The sequence below is a fragment of the Quercus lobata genome, chromosome 5 (genome assembly GCF_001633185.2).
Source record: "Quercus lobata isolate SW786 chromosome 5, ValleyOak3.0 Primary Assembly, whole genome shotgun sequence".
NCBI lineage: Eukaryota > Viridiplantae > Streptophyta > Magnoliopsida > Fagales > Fagaceae > Quercus > Quercus lobata.
Window position 1 is genome coordinate 72,110,842 of NC_044908.1, and position 10,899 is coordinate 72,121,740.

The 10,899-nt window shown below is 34.5% G+C and overlaps 1 protein-coding gene across 3 annotated transcripts; it reads left to right on the forward strand.

Annotated features, from left to right (window-relative positions):
- The first annotated feature begins 1,200 nt into the window (after positions 1–1,200).
- LOC115989251 (chitin elicitor receptor kinase 1-like) lies at positions 1,201–10,280 on the forward strand. 3 transcript variants are annotated; one of them, XM_031112919.1, is made up of 14 exons: positions 1,201–1,800; positions 3,984–4,020; positions 4,139–4,143; positions 4,280–4,307; positions 4,439–4,443; positions 4,728–4,904; positions 5,795–5,925; positions 6,303–6,392; positions 8,282–8,375; positions 8,462–8,613; positions 8,678–8,769; positions 9,287–9,425; positions 9,526–9,624; positions 9,837–10,280. In XM_031112919.1, exons 1-14 carry the CDS (start codon positions 1,218–1,220, stop codon positions 9,999–10,001), a joined length of 1,797 nt encoding a protein of 598 aa, XP_030968779.1. In that variant the 5' UTR covers positions 1,201–1,217; the 3' UTR covers positions 10,002–10,280. The 3 variants fall into 3 exon arrangements, with proteins under 3 accessions (XP_030968779.1, XP_030968780.1, XP_030968781.1); XM_031112920.1 differs by having other exon boundaries at positions 4,731–4,904; XM_031112921.1 differs by lacking the exon at positions 9,837–10,280 and having other exon boundaries at positions 9,287–9,300; positions 9,526–9,617.
- The last annotated feature ends 619 nt before the right edge of the window (positions 10,281–10,899 follow it).

Here is a 10,899-nt window from a genome sequence, read left to right on the forward strand (position 1 = left end):
CATTCCAAACTACATACCAGACTCCACAACCACAATTCACTAATTACAAAGTTAAGTTATTATCAAATGAATTCAACTAACAAGATTTTTCTAAGTTATATAGAAATTTCATAAACAACCATAACTTGGAAATCAAAACGATTTTGCAATATCAAACAAACTACAGTGCAAACAACTATAAAAAATATATAGAAAATTTTTAAATATGAAAATTTACCTATGGTGAGAGAAGGCTATAAATGTCTTGGAGGATGGAGGTAGAGAGCGAAGATGGTAGTGATGCCAAATACTACACCGAATCTAGAGCTGTTGTCGGAGCTCTTTGCACACCCACTACACCGGATTTAGGCTGCAGACTGCATATGATAGACATGGACTCATTGAGTGACAGTTGAGAATTTCAGTTTGAATAAAATTGAATTGGGTTTTTTTTTGGTTCAATGATAGAATTAAATTGTGAAGTTTCAGTAGAGAAAGAAACTAAATTGTATTAAGATATAGTGTATTCAGATGGAAATGATACTTAGTAAATGACTAAACTAGTAAACTGTAACACATGAAAATAATAAGAAAAGACAACCAAGGTACACCTAAGATGGTGAAGTGAAGTCCAGCTGTATGCATGAAGTATTGTTGTACTAGAGAACTCTAGAAGTGGAATTGAAAAGTGTAGAAAAAGCGTGAATTACTAAAAGAAGTCTCCAGTCTTTTTTTTTTTTTAATGTTTTATTTTTTAAAGGAAAGAAAAAAAACTTAAAGTAATGGATACTAAAAGGTGGTCTCATGTGAGAAATTTTATTATTAAAATATGTATAATGTAAAAATATTTAGTTTATTTAGCAAATATATATATCAAGCTTTTTATTAAACTATACACAAGCTTCAGCTTGGCTTGTGTTCACGGACAAATTTTTTGAATTAAACTATACGCAAGCTTCAGCTTGGCTTGTGTTCACGGACAAATTTTTTGACTCAGGCCGAAAAGTAAGATTCAAGTTTCACTTATTTATAAATAAACAAACATGAATTTGCGGCCTAAAAGCTAGTCTTTGGTTCAAAAAATAAAGAAAAGAAAAAAGGGGCAAAAATAAATGAGCGCGTCAGAAGACCGTTAACTCCCTGACAAATAATAATTCATGTTTGTTCGTTCTCATATCAGTACTTTCTATTCTAAAGTGTAAAAGGAAAAAAAAAAAAAAAAAAAAAAATTCAAGTTTATGGGTAGGCTTGTGATGTTGGGGATGCGGGTGGCGGCAGTGGTGGTGCTAGGTTTGGTAGTCTCACCTGGTGAGTCACTGACCTGCACATCACAGAATTTCACAGACAAGGTTTACGCCAACTGCACCGATCTTCCATACCTGGGTGCCTATCTATACTGGAATTACAATGCCTCCAGTGCCACACTGTCGATAGCCTTCCTGGCCAATCCACCCCAAGCCGATGGCTGGGTGTCGTGGGCCATCAATCCCTCATCCACCGGGATGCTTGGATCCCAGGCCCTGCTGGCCTACAGACCCAACAGCTCCATCCCGACCGTAAAAACCTACAACATCAGTTCCTACAACTTCTCGTCGTCCGGGACCAAGCTGTCGTACGATGTGTCGAACCTCAGCTCCTGGTTTTCCGACTCGACTATCATGATCTTCGCCACTTGGAGGCTCCCGGAGAAGACTGAGAAGGTGAACCATGTTTGGCAAGTGGGTCCCGTTAGTCAAGGAGTCCCTGGGCCCCACTTATTAAAACGTGAAAATCATCTATCCAGTGGGGTTCTACAACTTCTGCCGTCGTCGGGTTCTACAGGTACGGCTGCTTTCTTTTTTTCATTTTAAGTAACAATATAATTTAAGTAACAAAAAGTAGATGAAGACCTAAGATAATTTTTGTAGAAGTAATAAAAAATGACTTATCAATTTTGAAAGTAAAAGAGGATATGACTGTAGATAAAATAAAATGGAAGAAAAGAATAACTCTAAAAATTTGAGATTAAAGCTTGTTTTTGCTGTTTTGATATTGTAGGATAACAACTCATGGAAGTAGTCCTATTTTTTAGGAGACCACCTAAAATATGGAGTTTGCATGTGTTAAAGGATTTATGCCCTGGTTTTGCCAAATTACCAATTTTAAACCAAGTTGATTATTAATTCAATTATGTGCTAGATCTTAAGTGGTTAACGCATATACCATATCACACAAGACAACAGGCACAATGACATGCAATATGGTGACCCCGGGTGGGCCAATGGAACACTCATTCCAAAATAAAAATCACGGAGGTGGTTTAACCTATCAACCCCAAGGAAATAATATCCACTAGAATTGAATGTAAGTTTATACAATAAATTTAATTATAAATCTATAGCTATCTTGCATAATACTTACTAACGTGACCTCATACAACTCCAAATAACTAATTAGGCCAGCTCAATGTATTATGAGGCCTAAAGTGAAAAATTTTAGTGAGCTTTTTCAATTCTAAATATTAATTAAATACTATTTAGTTGACTTTCTATTTTATATACATTTTTTTGTATTAAAAAAATTCTTGTTTTTTGAGACGTAAAATTGCTAATTAAGTTTTATTTACATCTCTTTCACAAGTTGTTAAGAAATTTTTGTCAATAATTATTCAGCACATTCATAATAATTTTTATTGGTGAAATAGTTTATAGTTTCAATTAAGTTGGATTTCTACTATCTCAATGTTTTGGGAGCATTAAAACTCTTTAATTTTTATTTTTATTTATTTATTCATTTTATTTTATTTTATTTTTTTTGTTTGTACAAGTGTGGCTTGCCTTGAGCCTGCCTTGCATGGATTCTTCTATTTTTGGACTTTGTTGAACTTGAACTTCTCGCTCACAATTTCAAGTACCCATTTGAAGATTCACACTAGCAACTTTAATGTAACCAGATTGTAGCAACTTCACCTTGATCATTGGATCTTTAGAACTTTGAACTTGGATCTCTAGTTCATGCTTGACAAGAGCTTGAAAAATCTCTAATGCTTGTGTAAAATACACGACTCTCAAAAAGTCTATAAAAACTTGCCCTAGATTGCTTTTATACCTGGTATGAAAACCAAGAACCCTAGATCAAAAAAGTTGGCTGAAATGAATTGGAAACCTGATTTTACATGAATCTCTATCAATTGAGATCTTGTTTTGATTGATCGAGTCTAGTGAATCTCGATTGGTTGAGTAGGGATCGAGTTGGTGTCGAGATTCCAGAAACTTGGGTCTTCTTGGGTAGAACCTTGGTCTTGTCTTGGACTTGAACATACTTCAAAATACACTCAAGACACATTAAGGGCCCGTTTGATACATGTGTTTAAAAATTAAAAATTGTTATTTGAAAACATTTGTGAAAATACGTGTGGGTGAAAAAGTGTGTAGAAATACGTGTAATGTTGTTTAAGAATTGAAAATGATTGTTTGAAAACACAAACCAAACACCCCCTAAGATTCCCTAAGTTGATTACAAATGGTCACGGTTTCCCAACCTAGTCCTATGGACTCAATAACATGTGTATCCCATAGATTTAGATTAGGTTTCCTAGGTCTTTGACTTAACATAACATCCCATTAATCTAGGCTCGGTTTCCTCTGTCCGATCATAACACCATCTGAGATGGAATATGTACCACTTCCACTTGACACACATGTTGGCTTTACAAGCTATGTCGCTTTCAACAGACAAGGAGTACATTAAGTATTTCCATATTCCAAAAAACTGAGTATATTTTCCCGTAAAATTATTAAAAGTGCATTTATTTGTTGATATCTTTCGATGATGCTACTGAGTTGCCTTCTTGTGCATTAGAATTTAAAGCATGCAGGTTAAAAATTTAGGCTTCAATAGCCACTCAATGTGTGTATCCTTTATCATTAGAAATATGGTTTTGTTCTTCAAAGCATCTCATGACTGCATAGTAGAAGCATTGCTGGCAATCATTCTAAAGTTTTGGCTTTTCTTTTATTTTGCAGATCAAAACGGAACATTTCCACCAGCACCAGCACCACAGTAATTCAAACCATCTAGACAAGCTCTCAGTTTGAAATGAATGTTATATTTTTGCTTTATGCTTCAAACACTTCAAGTTGACTTACAATTACATTCCCCCCCCTTCTCTCTTTTGCAGAACAGGTGTTGGAGATTTCTTCTCTGAGATATCTACTCAATTTGTGTATCATTTATTATTCGCAAGCCAATATGGTTTTGCTCTACAAAGCATCTCACGTCTGCGTAGTTCTAAACTTTTGGCTTTATTTTTATTTTGCAGATCAAAATGGAACATTTCCACCGCTACAGTAAGTCTTGCCATCTAGACGTGCTCTCAGATTGAAATAACTGTTATATTATTGCTTTATGCTTCAAAAACTCCTTCAAGTTGACTAACAATTACATAAAATTTTCCATTTTTTCCCCCTCTCTTTTGCAGCACAGGTGGTTGAGTCTTCTCTCGAAAATTTCTTCAGTGTTTCTTATCTGTTCTCCCTTTTGCTGTATGGGGTCAAAAGTTATATGCCAAATATGGGCTTTAGTGTTATTTATGATAAAGTACCACTTATTTCAAAAGTTTAAGCTAGACATAGGATTTCAGTTCAGAATCAGTTACTCTAATATAAACTACCATTAGATCCAAAAATTTAAGTTGATAGAAATGGTGAATTTAATATAGTAACTGTTATTCCAATAATTTCAAGCTTACATTGCGGTGGCATTTTAAGAAGGTATTTCAAGTGGAGCCATTGCTGGCATGTCTATAGCAGCAGTTGCTGGAGCATCTATTTTGGCATTTTGTCTGTATGTGGGGGTATATGGAAGGAAGAAGAAGAAGGAGGAGGTTGTGGAGATATCAACTCTCCTTGCAATATCCCAACACCAGTATGTTCAACATAGACATGGTAATATTTATGCTTTGGTGAACCATCTTATCGATTTTAATTATTTTAAGAGAGACATTTAAATTTGAAATGATCATTTGGTAAGTGTCACTCATTTCTATATGAATAATGATAAGAGTTAACTATCATGAGTTGCAAAACTTATTTTTGGAACATGCCTTTTCTCTGCATATTTTTCCATGCTTTGATTTTCATTTATTGCATATATTTTATTTCTCAAATTATGAGAATTATGAATTTGGATGAATAGATACTTCTTGAGCAGCATCATAAGACCCATAAAGAAATTTTCAATGAAGAGAGTTTACACCTTCATTTTATAGCACATTGGATGTGTTGAAGCATAGTCTTGGGTATTGCCTCCATGCATGAAACATGCACCCCATTTACCATATGCATCCAACCCACAATTGTGTTTATAATAAAGCCTGATAATAAGGCATACCTCAAGATGTTGACTTCAAATGCCTTCAAAAGCAGAGCCAAACAACAAAAATAGGTGACTCTCCCTCAGTGCGTATTGCTTTATTGCTTTCTTGGCTACCACCTCTTGCCTAGGACTTACTGGCGGCAATATGGGTTAGAAATGGTGAAGCTACTCTTTGTGGCTACGATTAGAGCTAGTTTAGTAACATCATTTGACAGCCTTGCTAACTCATCTGTTATTGTGTCAAACTATTTGTAAGGTTCCAATAGGAAAACACTTAAAAATTGCAAAAGGGTGTACCATATGCATCATTTGCAAGCTCATGTTTCTCTCACATTTTTCCAAAATTTATAATCACATATAATGAGTTTTTTCTTGCAATGACATAGCTTTTGTACACAATTCCAAAAGAAAGCTTCAGAATTGGTTTCTTTTACTGGTGCTCCTTCGTCATGGCTCACAGGTATTACCATGGACAAATCTGTTGAGTTCTCATATGAAGAGCTTGCAAAAGCCACTGATGACTTCAGCCTGGATAATAAGATTGGGCAAGGTGGCTTTGGATCTGTCTACTATTCAGAATTACGAGGAGAGGTTTGTTGAATCTTACATTGTTGTCTGGCTGTCATACTTCAGAATCTGAGTCATATATACATTCAAACCATGATGTAACATGAGCCTTCTTGGCTTGAAAGCACCATAGTAAGAGCAAAAGGTCCACCCCATCTCTGAAGTCTCACGGCATTTAGACATCCATACTGTCAGAACTTTAGAATCTAATCATAAAAATTCAAACCGTTGTATGTCATAGCAGTCCTCTTTGAGAATTCAAAAACCATATAATTTTTTCACATTTACTCCAACACCATGATAAACTACAACTTATTTCTAAATCTTAAGCTGTTAAGAAATCATAAATTTAAGCATTTAAAATTTATTCTAACAGACTCTTTCGTCCTACTATCATGCAGAAAGCTGCAATTAAGAAGATGGATATGCAAGCATCTGAAGAATTTATTTCTGAACTGAAGGTTTTAACTAATGTTCATCACTTGAACCTGGTAATATGCTTTCCCTGTAATTTTATTCTCTATTTCAATTTATTTTGGTAGATTTCAAATTCAAAATAAATCCTATTGATGGCTCAGGCATTATGCCAACATGGTTAGAGACTGGGAGCAGATTGTACATTAGAAAACTCAGTCAGAATCCTCTAGCTGATCGATTCTGCACCTTGTCCAATCATGTTGTTGTCGGAAAAACTGGTTTTGCATCTCATACAAAACCCACAATAGAAGCAATACAAGGATCTACTTCATTCATGAGAGATAACATGTAACCTTGAATTCTAGAACAAAGAAAAGAAAGCGTACCTTAGTGCAGTAAAATTCAAAAACAAGATTTGAGAATACCTTCAATCTTCATCCCAATTCCACATAGTGTCCAAGATGAGTGGTCTCTCAATTAATTTTCCTTTAGAAAAGTGAATTCCAAAAAAAACTTGTACAGAAAAACTGCTTTCTCTTCTTTTAATCATACATACTTTTTACCTACTTTGGTAGTTACTTTATTTAATAACTATTATTAAATAAATAACTGATTATCTAATTGGGTTATCTTTTTGGGCCAGCCCAATTGGGCTTAAGTGTGTGGCTTGGGATGAGACCAAATGGACTAATAAGACTTTAGCTCCAATGGGCCTCACACTTATCTGTCAACTCTTGACAACTCCAAAATTACCATTAATTATATAACAAGTATCACTATAGAAATATAATTGCACTCTAGATTTTATTAATAAATTATATCCCAAGACTCTAATATGATATCATTTAACCCCTCCATAAAACATTCATAGTGAACAAAGTCATAATAAACTGTCATCTTGTAAACAACTATTTTATTCCTTGAGTACCCAGTTTAATCTTTTAGTTATTCATATTTATGAAATCTAATTTAATAAAATATGAACTTTAGTAACACTTTACTAAAGTGACCGACCCTAAATAACCAGTTTCATTAAACTTATCTCAATGGGATATTTCATGTCTCTATAGAAAGAGATTATGGATTCCATCTTGAAAATATGTGTTGCCTCAATACTATGTGTGGTTACCCAATATACTAAGATTTTAACCGTGAAACTAGATTTCACTCTTGATATACCAAAGTAACCTAAATTTCTTGATCGGGTTTACTATTCTCTTAGGATTGAGAGTCTATGAAATTAGAAGTCGTGAGATTAATTATTCAGGTGATAGCTGTTAATTGAATAATTAATTTCACAGCGGTCCAGTTCAATGTCTTACACACTTAAGACATATCAGCACATCAACTAGAAGTCTCCACTTCTATGATCCAGACAAACCATCTTAGTTGATGCGTTATAGTCTTTGCAAATAAAACGCCTAATTTCATCACCGACTACGAACTATATTTTGAGTTTACAAGGAACTTGTGATTTATGTATTTTGTAACTAAATCACGTACAATACATCTTAAGAACTATGATAATGTTCTATTAGTTCATTTATAAATAGTCTCATATAATTAAACAATTTAATTATTTATAACATGTCAATAAATTGGATTTTAGGGCATAAACCCTAATAATTGTAACTAGTTACTGATGATTAATATTCCAAGTAAATGTATATGACAATCATAAGTACTTGGCTTACTTTATTATTCGTATTTCATTGGTTGTTAAGAGGCTTATACACTTTTCTAAGCTCTTTGCCATAATGCTCTTTGACATGATACTTTGCTCAGAAGAAAAGCTGGCTTCAGATTTTGGTATATACATAACTATTAGGAACTTTTTGTCAAACCAGTATTTGCTTTCTGTGAGTGCTTAGCTAATATCAAGTTGCTGATTTTGCCCAACTAACAGTTGCATCGTTCAATTATCTTAAGGTGACTATTTGTTTCTATGTTAAACTTCATGCAGGTTCGCTTATTAGGATATTGCGTTGAGGGCTCCTTTTTCCTAGTTTATGAGTATATCGAGAATGGCAACTTAAGTCAACATCTGCACAGCTCAGGTGAAAATGAAAATGCATCTGCCTACTCAACATCTCATTTCTATCAATGTATGTTCATGACTGCATATTGTATCTTTGGTTTTCAGGAAGGGATCCATTGCCATGGTCTACTAGAGTGAAAATTGCATTGGATTCTGCAAGAGGAATTGAATACATCCATGAGAATACCGTTCCAGTCTACATCCACCGTGATATTAAATCAGCAAATATACTGATAGACAAGAACTTCCAGGGAAAGGTATTCTTGTTTTGACGTAGTAGGCCTGACATCACCGTCATTATTCTAAATTTTTTTGGTACAGGTTGCAGATTTTGGGCTAACAAAATTGACTGAATATGGAAGTGCTTCGCTGTACACACGTCTAGTGGGTACATTTGGATACATGGCTCCAGAGTAAGAATTTCCTAATCTTTTTTTTTTTTCAATGTTTCATTACATTTATTTGTTTACTCTTTTGAAACAGAAAATTTTCATTTGCACATTATAAAGTAGCGAAATTTGTATTACATATCCATGTTTGAGTTATTTTTCTAATTTTATTTACTTACGTTCTTGAACCTTTCTTGCTAAATGCTAATTTTCAAGACATCGTAGGTAGCTTTTTCTCATCTGTGTTTAGTTGCAAGGATTGCTTTGTCCATCATTATATGGACCATACAAAGAATAAGGAGCAGTATCTATACACACAATTCTTTAGATGATTTTTTTTTTTTTTTTTTTTTTTTTTTGTGGGGGAGGGGGGGGGGGGGGGTTCAATTAGTTTTTTCCTCCATGCATGAGCCTAAATTGTGAATTTGGTGCATACCAGGATACCACTGACAGGAAAACTAATTGTGAACTCAAGGATCTTTCCAAGTTTTATAATACAAAAAAAGAAGAAGTTAAACTGAATGCAAAATTTTGTGTGCAGATATGCTCAACATGGTAAGATTTCCCCAAAGATAGATGTATATGCTTTTGGAGTTGTCCTCTATGAACTAATATCAGGCAAGGAAGCTATTGTCAACACAGATGAATATGTTCCTGAATCAATGGGACTTATTGCTTTGGTTGTTTTCTCTGCCCTTCCTCTGCTTACTATTTGTGAATGTAGTTCAAGAATTACTTATTTGAGAATTTACCCAAATTTTATCTATTGATATGATGCAGTTTGAAGATGTACTTAGCCAGCCTGACCCAGAAGAAGATCTTCATAAACTTGTGGACCCTAGACTTGGTGATGATTACCCGTTTGACTCTGTCCAGAAGGTGATTTCTCATTCACAATAAGCATGCAAATTATGGACTATTAGTCTTATTTCTACCAAGAGTCTTATAGCTTAGTGGCATAGCCTTCTCTCCTTTATTAGTAATACCAAGATTTGAATCCACCTCCCTATCGTTGTAAATTATAACTATCAAGTTATCAACCAAAAAAAATTCTTATTTCTAAAAAGCTTTTGTGGCTGATTTGGCTGCAGCTGGTCCAGCTTGCCAAAGCTTGTACACAAGAAAATCCTCAACTAAGGCCAAGCATGAGGTCTATAGTGGTTGCACTAATGTCGCTTTCATCTTCAACTGAGGATTGGGATTTTGGTTCTTCCTATGAAAATCCTGCTGTAGTCCATCTAATGACAGGAAGATAACCATGAAGACTCATGCTCATTAGTGATGCATGCCTTGATAAATGATAAGTGACCCCATGAAGAAAAAGTCCTAATTAACAATTGTTTTGGATATGTCCATCCTCTGTAAATATCTGTCAATAAGTACCATAGGTGATTTGAGAGAAGGTGGAACAAATGTAGATATTGTGTAGTAGTTTATGTCAATTTGTCTTCAGTTTTTCAAGATTTTTCTGTGCCACCATTCATTGTGAGTTTTTTACCTGGTGTTTATACATCTTTGCTCAGCATATTAATTCATGTTAAGGCTTAGACATGTTCCAACTTCTATTTGAACTTATTCCCCCTTTTTTTTTTGAAATTAGAGGCATAAATTAAGTACAACACCATCTAGAGTAACTAACACCCCATGTATCAGCCAACAATTATGGCATAAAATAGCATTAGGAGGATGCAAATAAAACACAAAAGAGTCCAACTACTTCCTTCCTTTAGCTAAAAGATTTGTGCAATGGTTTCCTTCTTGATGTGCAACCTGGAGTTGTAAAGCCTCAACTTGTTCCATTCTTCCTACTAGCTGAATCCATGCATCTGGGCCATGGTTGCATTATTTAGTATTAGTTTGGAAGAAAACAAGAGGCAGACAAAGATGAAGGAAATGTGTGATCAGCCACTATAAAATTTAAAGGCGTCCTATCTAATGCAACACAGGGCTTTGATGTATGTGTCAGCTGATATGGATAAAAGTGTGCCATGCTATGACAAAGGATTCTTGTCAGAAATCTCAGATACAACAAGATGAAAGAGTTACTTCAGAAAATTTGATTTTGTTGTGTTAGAATATCAGCTCAACGGGCTTAGGTCCATTGTAATATAGTACTGCACTTTACTTGTAAACAACACATACTCTTGCCAATGC